This window comes from Elephas maximus, chromosome 8, assembly GCF_024166365.1.
Source record: "Elephas maximus indicus isolate mEleMax1 chromosome 8, mEleMax1 primary haplotype, whole genome shotgun sequence".
Lineage (NCBI taxonomy): Eukaryota > Metazoa > Chordata > Mammalia > Proboscidea > Elephantidae > Elephas > Elephas maximus.
Genome location: NC_064826.1, coordinates 120445137 through 120465932, shown reverse-complemented (window position 1 = coordinate 120465932; position 20796 = coordinate 120445137). Strand labels below are relative to the sequence as shown.

Below are 20796 nucleotides of genomic sequence, written 5' to 3'. Positions count from 1 at the left end.
TGTTCCAAAATTGTGCAAGTGTTTATGAGGAACTTGGGATGATACCCTTTTCCCTGAAGCGTTCTGTTGGTGATTAGGCCACTTTATTTGTGTGAGATTGTATCGTAGGCCCTACTTCACATGGGGAGAGAGCTGAGAGCATCACATGAGATGCCTTGAGCACATGTTTCTCACCACGCATGGTCCACAGTTAAGATTGCCGGCCCTCAGACTTCAGACCTGTGAAATGAGGCCCCGTGTGAGGTTCAGTGATGGGGAGGGGAGGGAGGTTGGTAGCATCACTTTTTTCCTAAGGTTTTTCCTGTGGCTCTTGAAAATGCACATGAATCAGACTGCCAGCTTAGAAGTGCATGTATTGCAAAATATTAGATTCGGTCAGTTACTGACACGAAAGGCTTAAGCTACAGTGAGTCTTTTGGGATCTGTTGCCATCTTTTATAGTCTCATTACTTAATTAGGAATAAATGGACTTGCATACTTGACTGAGATCATGCACTGTCTCGCCTTAGGGCTTGTATTCTGTCCCACTTATCCCTTCCTTACTTGCTTAGGTTTTGGGGGAGCATTGAACATGAAGCCTCTGACCTTGTTTGTAGCCATTGATTAGCTTTGTAACTTAGAGAAAGTTCTATCAACTTTTGCTCCCAGTTTTCTCCATCTTTAAAGTTCAGAGTTTGAATTAGATTCCAACTTAAAAATGCCATCATCTCTAGTTTCTGTATAAATTCTACCGTGTAATGTCTCACAATGATAAAAATGATTGAGATTTACTTAATGTGAGATTTTAACAGAATTAAAGGAGAGTTCAAGACAACAAATTCTCTAAGAGGGATGAGGCATGAAACTTCTCTCTTGTTTACCATTAACCTGCAGATTGCTAATGTCAGTCTGAAGAGGTGAACTTGAGTTACGTATACAAAGTTGAGAACCCCCCCTCCAAGGGGACAAAATTTTAGCTACTTAAATGACTTTGTTGCTGCTTCCGTCATTCACTCTGGTGTCATTACCAGCAAAGCAGAGGGTGGAGTCTCATTGTCCCACAGATCTCTGGATCTCTTTGCGGTATCCCAGTCCTGTTCTGCTCCCTGGGTTGTTGGGAAGAATGAGATGGCAATAGAGTTGATATTAACGGTTGATTTTTTTTTTTTTTTAAATTCAGAGCAGTAGAGAGCAATGCATTTAATAAAAATTTACTGTCTACTAAGTGCAGGACATGGTGCCCGTGGTAACTGGGTGATGAGCTGGGAGCCACTCTCCAGAAGGGCCTTGGCAGAGAGGCCCAGCTAATGCCTTTAAATGGGAGTTGACATCATAGGACAGATACTGTCACTGTGGAGAGAACAAAGGTCTAAACCAAGTGGAAATCTAACATTTAAGGGTGTTCTTAACTTTGTCCTTTCTCATGGACATCCAGGAACTGACACTCTGAATCACACTTGGCTTCCTAGTATCTCGCCCCTGCTTCTCACAGGCCTCGCTGGGTTAAAGGTCCTGTAGGCCAAGTCCCACGGCAGCTGTTTTCTCCTCAGGTGCTGAAAAACCTATGTGCTTTCTGTAAATGACAGCCTTCTATCATTCTTTGCACTTGCCTTTTCTTTCTTTGGTTTGTGTCTTTTGTTTGCCTTATATTTAAAAAATACTAAAAAAGCACAGATAAAAACAAAAGCTTCTGCATGCCCACTCCCCAGAAGGAACTGTGTAAACATCTTAAGTTTTGTAGATTTATTTTTCACAGAAGTGGCCCAGTTGAGGTTCCCTTGAGGCCCTCACCTTTTGTGGTCCTGCCCAAGAGGCAGAGTGTGATTAGCACGTCATCCAGTCATCTTTATCCTGAGGGTTAGAGGAGAGATTGTTTCTTCATCCTTGCCTTAAGCAAAACATGGAAACTTGTGCAGAACTGAGCTATTTTCTTAAGAGCCACTAGGATCTGGATCTTTGGCGTTTGCCGCTGTTGCTGTCCTCTGGGGACGGAGATGAACCATGTCCAGCATGTCCCTTCAGAGCTGGGAGGCCCTTTGGGGAGCCCTGGGGAGCGGGCTTGCCCCAGACGCTCCCTGGGTCTTTTCTAGTCCGCGTTCCCAGCAACATCAGAGAATGCACCAGCTTTCCTGTCTTTGCACTCCCAGGCCAGGAGCTTCAGCAGTGACAGTGGTCACAGCTCGGAGAACTCAGCTGTCAGCACCTTCATGCACCCACATGCCAGCAGGCCGTAACCTCCCAGACTCCATCCATCCCGGCCCACACACCCAATCCCTGGGAGTTAGGACAAGGTATTTGGTGTATCCAGATAAACATCTTAATTTCGCCAGTGGCAAAGAAGGCTTAGAGAATCTGTGGATATGGTAGAAAAACAGGTAGTAGGAAAACGTGTAGCTGCACATTTCTAGCTGTGACTCTTGGGTTACTATTTTCAGCTAGTGAGCTCTTCTAGTTTGGCCTTAGGGGGAGGAGTGGCCATCAGCAGGTCTGTGGGACCAAGGATTCTCCCTCCATTATTTATAATCCTACAGAATCTAAGGATTTAGAGTCTGTCCTGCTTTCTGATAGTTCAGTTCTGAAGTATGACTATTGTAATATTGGCTTTTTTGCTTTTCTAATTTTTTCATCCTGAAGTAGTCTGGGCCAGATGTATTTGACTTCTTAGAAGAACTGTGCCACTTCTTAGAACTTTGCCAGACACTTTATCAGGATAGGGAAATGAGGGGACCTCAAACTACGCTGCCTGATGCCTTCCAAGTGTCTGGGAGAACTGCCTTTCCTGCCTTCTGATTCACCTCATTCCAGCTGTTCTCATGTTTACAAAGTAGTTCTCACTTACAATCACCTAATCACGTAAACCACCACCTCTTCTCCCCCGTATGTGTGTGAAGGTGTTTGTGCTCTTTGTTACTGCTTTAATGGTGTAGTGTTGTTTGGTTTTTGAATTTTTTTAAAAAACTAACTCTCAACTGTCTTTTTCCTTCTGCGCCTATCCACGCTACCCCACTCTGCCTCTCAGATCTTGCAGTTTTCAAGGAACGACTTCGAATGCTAACAGTAGGAGGTATGAAAATACTGAGACTTTCACCTATCTGGAGTTGAGGGTGTGATTTGAATAGGATGTTCAACTTTTCTAGCATGCAGTTTGGGGAAAGTTGACACAATTTCTATCAAGCGTTTTGAGAGTTGTTCATTGTTTTGAAATACGTTTTTCCAGCTTCATTTTAATCATTAACCAACAAGTGCTTTTCTGGTGTGAAGGATGCTGTTTTTGTTTCCATCGTTTTGTGCTCTGAGGAGCGTTTTTCTACTCCATGTGTGCTCATCAGCCTTCACTCCAGCCTTCCATGGCTTCAGCCATTTGTCTCCAGCTGCTGCTGGGATCCCGAGGCCCTGCTGAGTTCTGCATGCAGCACATATGTCCTCCACATCCTGCGTCTGGCCAGACTCTGGATTCTTTCAGATTTTGCTCCTGGACATTTTAGACAAGTTGTCTCTTTTGATCTTGCCCATGTTTGAAGGACAAATGAAATACTAATAAAAACTTACTGGGAACTCTTAATGACCCTTGTTTCTGGGCAGAGTACCATTGAGGAATCCAGAGTTGAGATGCTGCCTGTTCTGATTCACCCATGGCCAGTCTCTTCCTTCCACACCTCCTTCAGCCATTCCCTTCTCCAGGCTTCCTCAAGAATTCTCCTTTTCCTCCAATTTTCCTCATACCTGTGAGACTCTAATACAGATTTGTATTTTTTAATTGTGTTATTTTGAGATAATTTTAGATTCACATACAATTGTAAGAAATAATACAGAGAGATCCTATGTGCCATTCACCCAGTTTGCCCCAGTGGTAGCATCTTGTATATCATACCCAGGATATTGACGTCAACCCGGTCAAGACACAGCACATTTCCATCACCACAGAGATCACTCATGTTGCCCTTTTAGAATTACCTCCACATTCTTCCTACCCCACCCCCTCTCCTAGCAAGTATTTATTCTCCGTATATAATTTTGTCATTTCAACAATGTTATATAAATGGAATCACAATGTTATATAAATGGATTGGATTTTTCCACTCAGCATAAATCTCTGGAGATTCATGCAAGTTGTGTGTATCAATAGTTCATCTCTTTTTGTTGCTGAGTACTATCCCATCGTATGGCAGTACCACAGTTTAATTAATCACCCATTGAAGGGACATCTGGGTTTTTTGCATGCTTTGGCTGTTAAGACTCATCTGTATAAACATATGTGTACAGGTTTTTGTGTGAACCTAAATCTTCATTTGTCTGGCATAAATGCTTGGGAGTACAGTTTTTGAGTCGTCATGGTCGTTGCATGTTTAGTTTGATTAGAATCTGCCAAACTTTTCCAGAGTGGTTGTACCATTTTACATTCCTACCAGCAATGTATGAGGGACTCAGTTTCTCTACATCTTTACCAGCATTTAGTGTTGTCATTAGTTTTTATTTTAAAGCCATTTTGATAGATGTGTAATGATATCTCATTGTAGTTTTAATTTGCATTTCCCTCATGGAGTATGAGGTTGAGTATCTTTTCATGTGCTTTCTTGCCACCTCTGTATCCTCTTCAGTGAAGTGTTTCTTCATGTCTTTTGCCCATTTTCTAATTGGATTTTTTTTTTTTTTAACCATTGAATTTTGAGAGCTTTTTGTATATTGTCTACATCTTAGTCCTAGTACATGGTTTGCAAATACTTTCTCGAAGCCTGTAGTTCGTCTTTTCAATCTCTTAACAGGGTCTTTTGCAGAGTAAAAGTGCTAAATTCTGATGAAATTGTTTGTCAACTCTTTCCTTTTGGTGTCATGCTTAAGAACTTTGCCTAGGCCTGTAAGATTTTTTCCCCTGTATTTTTTCTAAAAACGTTATAGCTTTCCATTTTACGTTTAAGTCCGTGGTCCATTTTGAGTTAATTTTTGTATGAGGTGTGAAACTATGTGAAGGTTTATTTTTTTGCTCTGTCTTCAGCACCATTTGTTGAAAAGACTGTTTTTCCTCCATTGAATTGCTTTCGCACCTTTGTCAAAATTCATTTCGCTGTACTTGCACGCATCTATTTCTGGGTTCTCTGTTGTATTCCTTTAGATCTATGTGTCTGCCCCTCCACCAATGACACACTGTCCTGATTACTATAGCTACATAGTAAGCCTTAACATTGGAATACTTTATCAGGCCTATAAGATTCTTTTTCAAAATTCTTTTTCAGTGTTCTTTTTCAAAATTCTTTGCCTATTCTAGGACCTTTCTCTTTCCGTATAAACTTTAGAATAAGCTTGTCTGTGTCAAAAAAAAAAAAAAAAAACCTCGCTGAGATTTTGATAGAAATTGTTTTAAACCTATAGGCCATTTTAGGAAAAATTGTGTTCAGTCTTCTAATCCATGAACACACTATGTCTCTTCATTTATTTAGGTCTTCTTTGATTTCTTTAATCAGTGCTTTGTAGTTTTCAAGTCTTGTGTATGTTTTGTTAAATTTAAACCTCTTTCATTTTCAAAATTGGTTGATGTCCATGTGTTCATTGCTGGTATGTAGAAATACAATTGATTTTTGTAAGCTTATCTTATACCCTGTGGCCTTGCTGAACTCATTCATTCCAGGACTTGTTTTTTAGATTCCTTAGGATTTTCTAGAATCATGTCACCTGCAAATAGGAATAGTTTAACTTCTTTCTGATCTGTGTGCATTTTACTTTATATTCTTGCCTTACTGTACTGTCTAGGACTTTCAGGAGTATGTTGAATAAGAGCAGTGAGAATGGACATCTTTGCCAGGTTCCCAACCTTAGGATGAAAGCGTTGAGTCTCTTACCATTGAATAGAATGTTAGCTGTAAATTTTTTTGTCAATGCTCTTTATTAGGGTGAGGAAGTTTCCTTCTGTTCTTTTTCTGATGATTTTTTGTCATGAATGGCTATTGAATTTTGTCAAATACCTTTTTGTGCATCAATTAATATGATCGTATAATCTTTAACTTGTTAATATAGTGGGTTACACTGAAAATTTTTTTAATTTTTCAAAGTAATATTGTGTTTTGGCAAAGGTTTACACAGCAGTTTAGGTTCCCATTCAACAATTTCTACACAAACTGTTCAATGACATTGATTACATTCTTCACAATGCGTGAACGTTCTCAGTATTTCTGTTCTGGTGTTCCATCTCCATATCCCCTACAGTCTCGTTTTTGTTTCAGAGTAATTGTTGACCATTTGGTCTCATACAGGTGATTTTTCAAAAAAGCACAGTACTTACGGATGATAACTCATTATTTTTTGAGCCAGTTGTTATTTAGCTAAAAGGTGACCTCGGGTTCGTCTCAGGGAGTCCTCCAGTCTCAACGAGTCCAGTAGATCTGTTTGTGTGTGTGTGCTGGTTTGATTGATTTTTAGGAATTTGAGGTTCTGTTCCACATTTTTCTCCCATTCAATCAGGTCCATCTTTCGTGACCTTGATCAGAAAGGTGATAGTGGTAGTGGTAGTCAGACACCATCTAGTTCTTCTGGTCTCAGGGTAGATGAGGCCGTGGTTCGTGTAGGCTGTTAGTCTTGTAGACTAGTTTCTTCTGCTTCCTTTTTTTGCTCTGGATGAGTAGAGACCTATAGTTTAGATGCCTGTTCCCAAGCTTTTTATACCCCAAACACGACTCACCAAACTAGGGTGTAGGATATAAACTTTATAAACTATATTATGCCAGTTGACTGAGATATCCCACAAGACTATGGTCCTAATCCTTCAAACCCAGGAAACCAATCCTGTGAAGTATTTGGTTATGTCTAAGAAGGATCCGTTTCTGTGCCCCCTCTGTGCTTTATTACATATCTGAATATGTGTGCATACAGTCGCGTGTATATATATATGCATACACCTGTATATACACGTATACTCACATGTACATATTTATACACATGTCTACATACATACATGTATGTCTAATTTTACATGTATATGTATGTAGTTAACCTGTGATATGCAGGTGACATAACATTGCTTGCTGAAAGTGAAGAGGACTTGAAGTACTTGCTGATGAAGATCAAAGACCACAGCCTTCAGTATGGATTACACCTCAACATAAAGGGAACAAACATCATCACAATTGGACCAATAAGCAACATCATGATAAATGGAGAAAATATTGAAGTTTTCAAGGATTTCATTTTACTTGGATCCACAGTTAATGCCCATGGAAACAGCAGTTAAGACATCAAACGATGCATTGAATTGGGCAAACCTGCAAAAGACCACTTTAAAGTGTTAAAAAGGCAAAGACTTCACTCTGAGGACTAAAGTACGCATGACCCAAGCCAGGGTGTTTTCCGTTGCGTTGTATGTATGCAAAGACCCCTGGTGGTGCAGTGGTTAAGAGCTCAGCTGCTAACCAAAAGGTCAGCAGTTCAAATCATCAGCCACTCCTTGGCTATGGGGCAGTTCTACTCTGTCTTATAGGGTCACTATGAGTTGGAATCGATTCGTCGGCAACAGGTTCATATGCATGCAAAAGCTGGACAGTGAATAAGGAAGAGCATAGAATTGATGCCCTTGAATCATGATGTTGGTGAAGAATATTGAATATACCACGGACTGCCAGAATAATGAGCAAATCCATTGCTGTAAAAAAAAAAAAGTATAATGCTTACAAACATACCTTGCTGGGGGGAGGGAGCAGTTGGCAAACAGACATAGAAGACATGCATTATTTGTGCAAAAAATACGGTAGTTGGGGTTTCCAGGCTGCCAACTTCCTCAGCTCCAAGTCTGGGATGTAAGAAGCAAAAAGAAAACCCAGGGAGCTCACCCCTGTGTCATTCCTTGGGTCCTAGGGTCCCTAGTCTGATTTCTTCTCTCCATTTTTGAGAGTCTTATGCTTGTTTTATATATAACGTCCAGGATTTTTACTTGTTAGCAAGAATAGGGATATATCTACTCCATCTCTTCAGAAGCAGAAGTCTCTAGATTTAATTTTTCAAGCAACTGAAGAACTTAGAAGTAGGAACCAGCAGCTCTAAGATTCATCAGTCCAACCGCAAGTAATGATAATTTCAGGGTAGTGCAAGTGAAGAACATACAATGAGGACAGGGTATTTATTAGAGTTGCCTGGAAACCCTGGTGGCGTAGTGGTTAAGTGCTACGGCTGTTAACCGAGAGGTCGGCAGTTCGAATCCCCCCGGTGCTCTTTGGAAACTCTACAGGGCAGTTCTACTCTGTCCTATAGGGTCGCTATGAGCCGGAATCGACTCAATGGCAGTGGGTTTGGTTTTGGTGGGGTATCTAGAACATAAGCCTCTAATGCCACTAGTTCTCAGGATTCATCACAATGAAAAAATTCAAATACACAGTTCTCACCTTGGGATATTCTTGACTCTATAACAGTCAAGATGTCTTCTTGACAAAATGTGTATTATTGAATATGCTGGTCTCTCTGACCTGGCCCTGGCCCAAGTGTTTTTTTCAGCTAGGAAGAATTTCCCACAAAATGATTTCGTTTTTCTCCCGTAAACAATGCAGGGTGGTTGCCAGTGAAGCGGGGCTCTGAGTGGCCAGGGCGGTCTGCTTCACCTGTTCTGGGTGACTGCCAGGCCCTCATTTTTGATCGATTCACAGAAAGAAATGGGGTGGGGGCAGGCCTAACTAAGCCATTGCTACCATCACCATTCCCTTTTTTGACATACAAATTACTTGAGGGAAAAAGCCAAATTTACTTTTTTTTTAATAAAACAAAAAGAGCTTAAAACATAGAGTTTGCTTTTAAAAGTTTAAAAATTGTCCTAAGGCATTATGTAAATGAAACAGTTGTTCCCAAACCTGGCTTGAAACAGAATCATTTGGGGAGGTTCTTGGGCCCCACCCAAGGCCAAGTGAGTCAAGATTATTGGGGTTGTGGGTTGGAAATAGGAATTTTCACATACTAAGCAGTTTGGGTAAATGGTTGTGTTTGCAAACGACTGCTATAATCCAATCCCTGGACCTTATGTCTCACAGTTGCTCTTACTTACATTTAATTTGAAAACAGAACAATTTCACCCATACAGTCATATGCAGGTAACTTTAGAGACTGGCTTTCATTCATGGAGTCTGAGGAAATACTGGTATAAAGTATTCAGGTGCCAATGAGTCCTTGAGCTGCCCCCTTTGCCTTATTCCAGCATTATCTCAGGGTAGATGGGCAAACCATGAATGGAACTGTGAGCACCATGAGGAGCACTTTTCTCCACGTCTCTCTTCCCCTCTGATAATTATTACAATATGAGAACAACCATATAATGCCAAAGGAAGAGCCCTCCCACCATTTTTAAAAATTCGTTTGAAATATACTTCCAGGCAAGAAAGCACCTTGCACATAGTCAGGGTTCCTAAATATTTAAGTGATTGGATTTGGGGGAGGGAAGTGAGATTAGTGACTGTGGACTACTCTGTAAGATGGGCTTAGAAGGTGCAGGTTGGGGTGTTTTCAGGAGAAGAAAGCCGTCCTTAGCCAGAGGATGGGAGTGGCTGTATGTACTGCCCTATTGTTCTACTTTCATCCTGCCATGGACCACTTACTGCTGGTTTCTTGGTGATGGCTTTCTCTCTCCTGCCTCTCCCCAGCTTTTTGTTATTTACTGCGTACATACGTTATTGTCATGTGATACCTAAATAATTTGCTAAATTCCTGTAGCACTTCCTCCTTTTTTACTTTAATTTCCCTCCTTAACCATTTTCACTTTCTGTTAGATTGACTTACCTAGTGCCTTTTTGTGGCTCTCTCTTTCTACCTTCAACATGGGTTTGTGTCCTCAGGACCTTGAAATAAATGTCTTTAAATTGTGTGTGATTTGTACACTGGGCTGAAAAAAGTCATATGCATAATATGAGTCTTATTCTGGTTTACCTGTGGCAGCCAGGAATGTTAATCAGCTGCTATTCTTAAAGTTTGTGTTTCTGGCTATAAAATATTACTATTTATTTTTCATTTAGATGAGTTGGGTTTTATTATGTGACTTTTTTTTCTTCTCATTTTTCTCCCCTGGGAAGTTCCTTCTCCTTTCCATGAAATGTTGGCCCCTATATGACTGTCCCATGTTTTACAAAGACATCTCTCATCTGGCTTGTCCCACCCACAATAATCCTGCAGGGTTTTATGGACTGCATGAATCTGATCTCGACAAAGTCTTCCACTTGCCCACCACAACCTTCATTGGGGGAAAGGAGTCTGCCCTTCCGCTTCGGGAAATCATTCGTCGGCTGGAGGTAAGACAATACAGGTCAGGTTCCAAAACAAATCAGATGTCCCTGCCAAGAGGCTGGGTTGGCAGTATGACTTCAAGACTAATTGTTTTTCTTTGTTTTGTATTTTTAAAAATTTTAAGGAAAAGGGAACTTTTTTCCTATTTTGTAGGCTGCAGATAGAAATCCATGTTTCTGAGATCAGCTATGGGGGCGGGGCGGGGTGGGTTGGGGGCGGGGCTGGGGGGAGGTGGAGGGAATCTGCATTCAAAGCCAGTGAGAGTTTATTTCAGTTGTGTGAGGGTTCCCTGAAGAATAAGTCCTGTCTTGAGCCAAGGACACTCTCCCCAGGCATACTGGTTCTAAAGACTACTAGTGGCCTACCTTTCTTCCTCATTCTCCCTCTCCTCTTCTGCTTGTCTCGTCCTTCTGTTTTATTCGTCTTTTTTCCTCCTCCTATCTGGTTATTATGTTAATACTAAGCCTGCCAGGGGCGTTCATTCACACAAATTATAGCATACTGGTTAGGAATGTAGGCTCTGGGATTAAACTGCCTGGGTTCAAGTCCTTACCAACCTTGGACAAGTTACTTAACCTCTGAACAGCCAATTCTTCATCTGTACAAGGAAGGTTAACTACAACACCCATTTCATATGGGTTATTGTTAGGTGCCATTGAGTCGACCTTCAACTCATGGCAGCCCCATGCACAATGAACCAAAACACTGCCTGTCCTGTGCCATCCCCGTGATCTGTTGCCAGTGGGACCAGTGGGACCATTGTGATCCATAGGGTTTTCATTGGCTGATTTGCAGAGGTAGGTTGCCAGACCTTTAATCCTAGCCTATCTTAGTCTGGAAGCTTGGCTGAAACCTGCTCAGGATCACAGGGCTGGACTAGATTTAGTGAGATGGTCCATGCCACGTGTTTGTTTCTTACTACTTACTGCTGCCGATGACATTCAGAGCTTAAGAATTGAAGTTGAGATGCACTGCACGATCTAGAGCGGAGCTTCTCGGAATTTAATGTGTGTGCAAACCACCTGGGCATCCTGGATAAGGTGCAGATCTGAATCACAGGTGGAACCCGGCTTTTCTAACAGGCTCCCAGTTTGGACCACACTGAGTAGCAGGGTCCTGCACTTGTTCTCTACCTAGGCTACACATTAGAATCACCTGGGAGCTTCCAGCAATCCCAGGGCCCAGGCCACAGCCTAGATGAACTAAATCAGAACCTCAGGTTCATGCCCTGGCCCCCGTGGTTTCACTGTGTAGCCAAGGTGGAGAGCCGTGGCTCTAGGAAGTGAGATTTAATTTTAAATTCTCATGTTGGTCCTTCTACCTTTGACTGCAGAGTGGCATAAAATCCTTCTGAGTATCTAGTAGTGACATTTTCTATAATATGTGACAAGCATCCTGCAGTATTCTCAGCGTCTACTTACAGCTGCTTCCCTACTTTGTCTTTATCGCTTCCAGGCTGATGGGGAGAGAGAGGTGGAAATCTGACGATCTAAGTGACAGCTTTGTTGGTCTCTTTCAGCATTAGGAAGGTTGTGGTTAGGATTAGTCTTAGATAAACTGACCTTTGGATCCTTCCCAGCTCCTTTACTTGCACTCCAGCAGTACCACTCTTGACCATAACCTCTAGGTCTATACTGTCCAGCATGACAGCCACTAGCCACGTGTGACTGTGAGCAGTGAAAGTATGGCTAGTCTAAATTGAGACTAGTATAAAATGCACACCAGATTTCAAAGACAGTACCGAAAAAAAAAAAAGAATGTAAAACATTTCAATTTTTAAAAAAATATTAATTACATGTTATAATGATGGTGTAATGGAAGGGAGCCCTGGTGGTGCAGTAGTTAATAGCTCGGCTGCTCACCAAGTGGCCAGCAGTTCGTATTCATCAGCCGCTCCTTGGAAACCCTATGGGGCAGCTCTGCTCTGTCTGAGAGGGTCACTGTGAGTCAGAATCAACTTGACAGCAACGAGTTCGGTTTGTTTAATGGTAATGTTTTAGATACAATGAGTCAAGTAAAATATAAAAATTAATTTTACCTGTTTCTTCAAGAAAATTTTTAATTGCATATATGGTTTACAGTGAAATTCTGTCAGATGATAATCTAGAAGCTCTTATGTTTTCTGTACCCCACAAATGGCACCCCATTTGACTGATCCTTTTCCAAATGGCCCTACCCCAAACTTACTTCTCTTTCTTGTGTCAAGTTCCTGCCCTAATGCTCCTATTTCCCACCCCACTCCCTCACTTTATTTCAGATAAATGTTAGGAGAGTGGTCTGGGTAAACCAGTCGGCACTAAGAGATGGCTCACAGCAGTAGCACCTCCGGAACTTCAAAGGAGTGCTTGCTTATTAACCCAAACGAATCTTCAGTGGGGAGCTCAGCAGCTCATAGTTAAGCATGCCTCTCTAATTAGAAAGCCTTCCCTGGGAAATACCTTTTCCATAGCAGTGTCCCCTTTTCCTCTCAAGTTCGCCTTTTCTTCCTGGAGAGCAGAATTAAAGGTGGGGGCAGGCATTAATGTCCCCTGTGGTTAACTTGGAGTCCCTGGGTGGTGCAAACAGTTAAAGCACTTGGCTGCTAACCAGAAGGTTGGAGGTTCAGGCCCACTCAGAGTCATCTCAGAAGAAAGGCCTGGTGGTCTGCTTCCAGTAAATCAGCCATCAAAAAGGGGTCGGGGGGTGTTACTGCTTATGGAGTACTGAGTTTTGGTTTAGGGTGTCAGAAAACTCATATGGATTAAGGGCAGGGTTGCACAGCCAATTAATCTAATTGCTGTCAGTAAGCTGTACACATGTGAAAAGTTGAATTGGCAGAAGTTGTGCAATCGATATATTTCAACAATGACAAAAAAACAGAGTAGCTGTTAAGGCTACGTAAGTACAACCGAATACCTTATGGGATTTGGTTTCTTGGTTTGGAGATTTCAGGTCATGGTTTCACAGGACAACCCAGTTAATTGGCCTTCTAGTTCCTTTTGTATTGCCTGGGGTCTTAAAAGCTTGCAAGTGATCATCCAAGGCTCAACAGTTGGTCTCTATTTGTCTGGAGCAACAGAGGAAGAAGGAGAGTCAGGAATAAGAGGAGGAAATGAATGTGTGGTTAATTGCCTCATGAACAACGGCCTCCTTTGCCTTGAGACCATAAGAACTGAATGGTGTCAATTACTGAACATTTTGATCAAGGATTCTGTAGCAGAATACTGATCAATAGGGCCAAAATGAAGAACAGAATTTTAAATTCTGATGGACTTCAGACTTTCTAGAGCCAGGAAGGGTAGATGAGCCCCTGAAGTTATTGCCCTGAGATAATCTTTAAACCTTAAACTGAAAACATCCCCCGAAGCCGCCTTAAAACCAAACAGTAGTTCAGCTTAACTAATAAGGAATGTCTGCCTTGAGCATTGTGCTCTTTTAAGATCTGTCTCTATAGGATCAAACTGAGAGATTAGATAGGAGTCTTAGCGGGACAGCAAGTTTATGTAAATGGAGGAGGAACAACTTGGAAAAGGAGGGTGAGGATGGTTGTACAACTCAAAGGATGTAATCAGTGTCACTAAATTGTTGAATTGGTATATATTCCACTGTGTATGTTATCAAAAACAACAAAAATAGCATAAGTTATATTAAAAAAATAACCAGGCTGCATTAGAGCATCACTCTGCTCTGATTTGCAGTTCAGACCTTGACCCCTGAGGGAAACCATGTCTTTTTTTAAGCTGATGAAGAGGGTTATTACTCACAACCACTCTGGCTGGGCCACCTCCTCTCAAATGTGTTTGCAGAAGTATACTTTCTTCTGCTGATTAGTGGGATTTAATGCTCTCTGAGCCCCAGACATCTGTCAAGGTTAAGTAGGGGTGGTGAACTTACACTGGCTTTGAAGTCAGGGAAGGTGACTGATGGCATACCATTCCCGAAGTTCTTGAAAATCCGACTGTGAAGTTCCAGTTCTATCGTGTTAGATATTCACTAGGAAAATATGCTTTGGGGTTAATAAAAGTGCCTTATACCAGAATCTCTCCCAGTTTCATTTTCTCTAGACAAGATTTCATTCTCTTGAATAGGATGATACCTAGAGTGCTGTGGTTTGCTGTTACGCAGTCAGGGTCCATGCTAGTGAATCCTGCCGACTATCCCAATTCTGCATACTAGTCCAGGGAGACTAAGATCACCCACTTCTGATGCCAGGTTGTGTGGTAGATAACAAATCCCACTCCACATGTTTCCTTCTACTTCAGTCCAGCCAACTCCCCTTGCTCCTTTGGGTCCGATAATTTGCTGGAATGGCCCACAGAATTCATGGAGAGTATACCATACTTACTACAGATTTATTACAACCAGAGAGGATACAAACGAGGAGACACATAGGGTGAGGTCTGGGAGGGGTCACAGCGTGAAGCTCCCATGTCTCAAAGAGGGACGTGTGACCCTCTCCCGTGCGTGATCACCGACCAGGAAGCTCCTTGAATCTTCCAAGGCCTTTACTGGTCTCACCATGATGTGTCTGTGATAAGCTATATCATGCCTCCTGAAGCACAGCCAGTGTTGGGCCCCCGTGTGGTCCCTCATGGTCTGGTCAGCCCCCACTCATTTGTTTCAGGTGTGGTCCAGTTTGCAGGAACCAAGATCAAAGGCCAAATGGCTTTCTGCAAAGTGATTCCACACCTCACAGCTATTATTTCTAGTTCAGGCACATTGTACTTTGTGTCATAATCATGGAACAAATTGTGTAATGATAGTCCATTCTTTCTTTGGAAGATAGGGAGAAAGTAGAGAACATGGCCTAAGTTCAAATCCTGACCCTGCCACTGTGATTTTGGGCAAATCATTTAACTGATCTGTGCCAACCAATTTTCCCTATCGTTGTGAAAACTAAGTAAGATAGTGAATAGAAACCTGGCATTCTGTAAATAAATGGTGGCTGCTCTTAAGACATTTGAAAGAATGTTCCTGAGGTCTGTAAAATGTCCCTACTGGCCTTTAGTCTTATTGGTGTTTCACATTCAGGGCCCATTTCCTTCTTCAGTGTTTGTTTTAAGATCCTCATTCTGATACCCCTAAATAGCTGTAGCAGTTGGGGAGGGAAGGTAAGCATTGGCCACTCTGGCTTTCATGTCAAGCCAGGGCCTTAGCAAGGGCCTTGGACTCCAAGGAGGGCCATCAGGGTTTCTAGAGAGTGCTGGTTCCTGGGCATACATCTTTCTTTTGATGATGGAATCTTTCCCTTTTCTTCCTTTTCTTTTCCTCTCTCAATTTTCTTTCCCATGAACCCTGACTCTCCCTTGGTCTCCTGCCCTGTTCGGAGCTCGACTAGCATGCTGACCACCTTTCCTGAGGTTTTGGCACAGTGTTAGGTACACAGTGGTGTGGGAGGCCTGGTGTATTCAGGACCTGTCTTTTGTAATGTGTCAAGTTATGCTTCTTTAGGACCCTATAGTTCCTAAGAGGAGTTATTACAAAGTAGAGCTTAAAATTTTTAAAACCTGCAAACTCTAGTTAAAATGATCATTTAGCTGTGTTCTCCACCAGCATGGTGTGGGCCTTTGTTTCTCATGGGTTCTGGGCACAAGCCTGACCTTAAGGTCAGGGAAACCACTTTGCTAGGGATATCATGCCTTTCTCGGGAAACTACCCAGATCCCAAAGCTGATGCCGTGTGCTCTCCCTGCCGAGAGTAAAGGAGTGGAGTCGGGGAAGTTGTTCTTTGGCTTGGCCCCTGAAGGAGGCGTAGAAGTCCTTGCTGTCCGTTATTGTCATCCTGGATCTGTGTACATGTAACCTGGTCGCCGAAGAAAGCATATCATGGCCAAGTTTGGAGTGAGAGAAGGTGTCTGGGCCTGGTGCTGACACCACTTTGCTCCTTTGGGTTACACCTGGGTCTTGGTGTATCTTAAAAGGAAACCACTTGACTGTTCCTCTCCTCCCTTCTAGCTAAATGGGTAGTCAACGTTTTTTGCATTCAGCCAGGTCTAACTAAAAATCCTCTTCACCGCATATGTCTTTGTGAAATAGATGGCCTATTGTCAGCATATTGGAGTGGAGTTTATGTTTATCAATGACCTGGAGCAGTGCCAGTGGATCAGGCAGAAGTTTGAGACTCCTGGAATCATGCAGTTCACGAACGAGGAGAAACGAACTCTGCTGGCCAGGCTCGTGCGGTCCACCAGGTATCTGTCTGACCTGTGGGAGGCTGCACCTTGGACCTGGATTTCCAAAACATGAGCCTTCCAGGAAAGACATAGTCCCGGATGTGTGAACACTTAAGCCCTGCAGCGTGGCCTGTCATTCCACGGTGTGGCCTTAGTAGCCTCCCTTTTGGGAGGATGAACCTGGGATGTGGCACACAGTCTCACCTGTGAAAGGAGAGCCCCTCTGCCTGACCTTTTTATACTTTTGTCATTTGGAAGTCACTGGGTGGTGCAAATGATTAATATGCTCACCTGCTAACCAAAAGGTTGGAGGTTCAAGTCCACCTAGAGGCACTTCAGAAGAAAGACCTGACAACCTACTTCTTAAAAGTCAGCCATTGAAAACCCTATGGAGCACTGTTCTACTCTGGCACACATGGGGTCACTATGAGTTGACTCAACAGCAGTTGGACTGGATTTTGTTGTTTTGGAAAGTCTGACTTTGGGATTTGGTCCCTATAAAATTGCCTTCGTGATTCCTTGGGCTCTCCTTCCAGGTTTGAGGAGTTCCTTCAGAGGAAGTGGTCCTCTGAGAAGCGCTTTGGTTTGGAAGGCTGTGAGGTGTTGATTCCTGCCCTGAAGACTATCATTGACAAGTCGAGTGAGAATGGAGTTGATTATGTGATTATGGGCATGCCACACAGGTAACTGTCAGGGACGGTTCTGCAGCAGCTGGGGCCCTCTTGCCTGACCCCTTCCCCTGTCAGTCTGTTTCTCTCACCATTGCCTATTGGGCACAGAAAGCAACTTGGTTTCCTGCCCCATCCCTGTGTAACCTTGCATGCATTTAAGTTACTGGGTCATAAGTAGCCCTTCTGGTTTAAAGCTCAGTCAGTGTGCCTGAAGGAGGACTCCCATTCTGGTATAAGGGTGTCTTATTCTCCAGGAGTTCTTGTCTCTAATTCAGGATAACCATTATCCCTGTTTCGAGTAGCTTTTTCTCAGTTTGGAGAGTCACTGTCATATCCAAGGGCACGTGTTTTAGACACGTCATCCTGGCCTTGGGTTATATTTTTATAAAAAGTAAACCAAAAATACCTTTGTCAGGGACCACAGCAGAAGGGAGATCGCTAACCTGTGGGAATGTCGCTCTCCTTGACAATAGCCCAGAAGTCAAGAAAAGCATGCATGAGTGAGGCCAGACCACGCAGCACATGCCAGTGGGCGGCCCTGTGGTTCTGTGCAGCTGCCCCTCTGCCCGCCCCGCTGTGCAAACTTCATCTAGGTACCTGGGAGTGTGAGCCCGGTGTCTGCTACCAGCCCTGGGTCTCAGTTCTCCTTAGATTGCACACTGCAAAGGTGCTGTGCACAGCAGGTGAGGGGAGCAGAGGTAGGAAGGCTGGAGGCTGGCTAGCTGTGAGCTCTGAATGGGGACGGGTTCACGGGGGGCTGGCCCCAGCGAGCCTCAGGCAAGCACTCACCTGCCCCATGTGCCACAGAGGGCGGCTGAACGTGCTTGCAAACGTCATCAGGAAGGAGCTAGAGCAGATCTTCTGTCAGTTTGATTCAAAGCTGGAGGCGGCTGATGAGGTGAGTCACCTGTGTTTCTCTGGAGACAATTCCAGCAGAGCTTTAACCCTGATCATTGTTTTCCTGCCTGGCACAGATTGTCTGGGCTTGAGTGTATGAATATTCCGTGCCTAGACGAAACCTCCCTGGCTCCATCTGTTTCTTGGGAAAAGACTGTTAGGGCTGGGATCCTCCATACCATTTTAGTTTCCCCTCCTGTTTAAGAGAATCTGGGAATCAAAGAAAGTGGCCAGTGGCTGACCACTTCAGGACCTGTATTGTGATGGGGGGACGGGGCGTTCATAGTAATACCCTGCTGGGAGGCAAGTAGATACCTATCTGCTTAGAGACCTTTTCCCTGTGCCCTGGTCAGAATTGTCCTGGAGAGGAGGCTTTCCCATTCTTTCAAGGAATAGGGGGTTCTGAGAATAGAAGTAAAATACAAAGGATCTGTGTGAAGAAATACACTCATAGCTCTTGCCTTTAGTGACAATGTGACTTTTCCTTCCTTTCCAGTGTAAAGATGCACTGTTTGTACTTTCAGGGCTCTGGAGATGTGAAGTATCACTTGGGCATGTATCATCGGAGGATTAACCGCGTGACAGACAGGAATATCACTCTGTCCCTCGTGGCCAACCCTTCCCACCTCGAGGCTGCCGACCCTGTGGTGATGGGCAAGACCAAAGCTGAGCAGTTTTACTGTGGGGACACTGAAGGGAAAAAGGTGAGGGCCACTGGGCAAGGCCCATGAGGACACAGCCTCTGAATGAAGCAGTTCCTCCCAGCCTCCTAAACAGGATGGAGTCTCCACTTGCTGGCAGTGTTGTGAAGCCCCTTGACATGTCTTAGGCTTCACATCTCTGGGATTTAAAGAAGTATCCTAACCCAGCTTTACAAGAATAGCAAACAGCAAATTAGTCCCACTTATAAATATGCCATCTACCAAAGTCATAGCCACTGAAAATAGGGAGTTTTAATCACGTCTGTGGAAAAACTGGTCTTACACAAATACTACTAATGGATAAAACCAAAAACTCAAACCTGTTGCCATCTAGTCAATTCCAATTCATAGTGACCCTATGGGACAGAGTAGAACTGCCCCGTAAAATTTCCGAGAAGTGCCTGGTAGAGTGGAACTGCTGACCTTTTTTTAGCAGCCATAGCACTTAACCACTAAGCCACTGGGGTTTCCACTAATGAATAAAGAAGCATTTTTATTGCAAAGGAGGAGAAAATCTTAGTAAGGAGAATTGTAAGCAAGCTTGAAGGAGAAATGTCCAGCTGACAAATGTGTGAGAAGAAAGTCTCGTTATCAGGGAAATAAGTTCGTGACACAGTTTAGAAATGCAGAAAAATGAACTCGAAGCTCTGGCTGTGCCTGATTCCGGCATTTACCATGTGTGACAGTGGCCAGGCCACACTGTCTCTCCTGGCAAAATGAGACTGACTCTTCAAAACCCTGCAGTTCTTTTTCAGGATTTACACATTAATTGAATGCTGATTTTCCAGCCAGTTTGTGTCCAGATATCCTCAATTGATTGTAACCATTTCCTCTTATTTAATCTCAAGATGACAAATATCCCAATGTATCATTCTTATTAACGATGACCTAAAACCAAGCAATCAAAAAATCACGTATTTGCTAAGTGTGTACCGTGTGCACCTGGGGAAAATAAGAAATAGGCTGCGTTGACCTTGCTCTCAAGGATGTAGAAATAAGATAATATGTAAAGAAGCTAATAGAACATACAACAATGTGATATAAAACTGCTAAGTTAACTGGTAAAGAACTTCAGAAGAGGAATATATATATATAGATTCAGGCTGGAGTTATAAAGGAGGAGAATTAAAAGGCCATCAACTCCCTTTTCAAAGATGGTAGTTCTCATACTCAATGAGAAAAGAGGTAGAAATGGTAGGATTTAGGTAGGAGAGAAAGAAAGGACATTCTGTGGAGTTGAAAGATAGGAGCAAGGACGGAGAGGGGAGAGTGGGGAAGAGCAGGAAGAGGCCAGCTCCTCTGGGGAGAAGAGTAAGGCTGGTTCCAGACAGAGGTCAGGCTTTTCATTAGCGGTGGAACCAAGTATTAGCGTACCTGGTTCTGTAACTAAAAATGAATCTACTATTATGCTTCAAGAATTGGAGGACAGAAACTGCTCTCAGGAGCAAATGGAGCCCAGACTAGAAGGGTGGCATTAAGAGAGGAAGGAAAGCATGCATTTTAGTGATGTCTTTTGCAAAGAACGTGGCAACCATACAAGGGATAGGGACCTCCTGTCTGCAGTGTGCTTTCAGACAGTACAAAAAAAAGATGCATGACAGTGGAGGTGTACAGACAGGAAGTAAATACAGTAGCATGTGAACAGTTGAGGAAGATAGGTGAAGGGCATACTGGCATTTTTTGTACCCTTTTGTAACTTTATTCTATGTTTGAAATTATTTCAGAACTTTTAGAACACAGGTTTTGAATTTATTTCCACTATCTTTGTGGGATTTGGTGGTGAGGAGGGTCTTATCTGTGTGTCTTCAGGTCATGTCCATCCTTCTGCATGGAGATGCTGCGTTTGCTGGTCAGGGCATTGTGTACGAGACCTTCCACCTGAGTGACCTGCCGTCCTATACGACGCACGGCACTGTGCATGTGGTTGTCAATAACCAGGTAAGATTGAAGGCTCCCGTATTTGGCCCTGGTGTGGCTGTCTCTGCAGTGCTGAGAGCGAAGGGAATATTCTTGGCTTTTCCCATGGCATCTGAATTTCTGATCACATGTTCTCCTGATGGATCTGTAGTCACATCAGTCTTACTTAGAACTGATATCTCTTCATTATATAGAACATTTATTGTTTTTTTTCTGATTATGAAAATATAAAAAATTT

General features: G+C 43.1%; 1 protein-coding gene across 4 annotated transcripts in view; it reads left to right on the top strand.

Moving 5' to 3' along the window:
* The window catches only part of OGDH (oxoglutarate dehydrogenase), a 107052-nt gene that overhangs the window by 53085 nt on the left and 33171 nt on the right, over positions 1–20796 (top strand). For 3 of the 4 annotated variants that reach the window (XM_049894776.1, XM_049894774.1, XM_049894775.1), the window contains 6 exons: positions 10111–10226; positions 16236–16390; positions 16909–17055; positions 17851–17941; positions 18465–18644; positions 20451–20579. In XM_049894776.1, coding sequence (XP_049750733.1) covers positions 10111–10226; positions 16236–16390; positions 16909–17055; positions 17851–17941; positions 18465–18644; positions 20451–20579 — 818 coding nt within the window. Of the gene's footprint in view, positions 1–2998; positions 3044–10110; positions 10227–16235; positions 16391–16908; positions 17056–17850; positions 17942–18464; positions 18645–20450; positions 20580–20796 lie in introns of all 4 variants that reach the window. The other variant, XM_049894777.1, reaches the window with a different exon arrangement.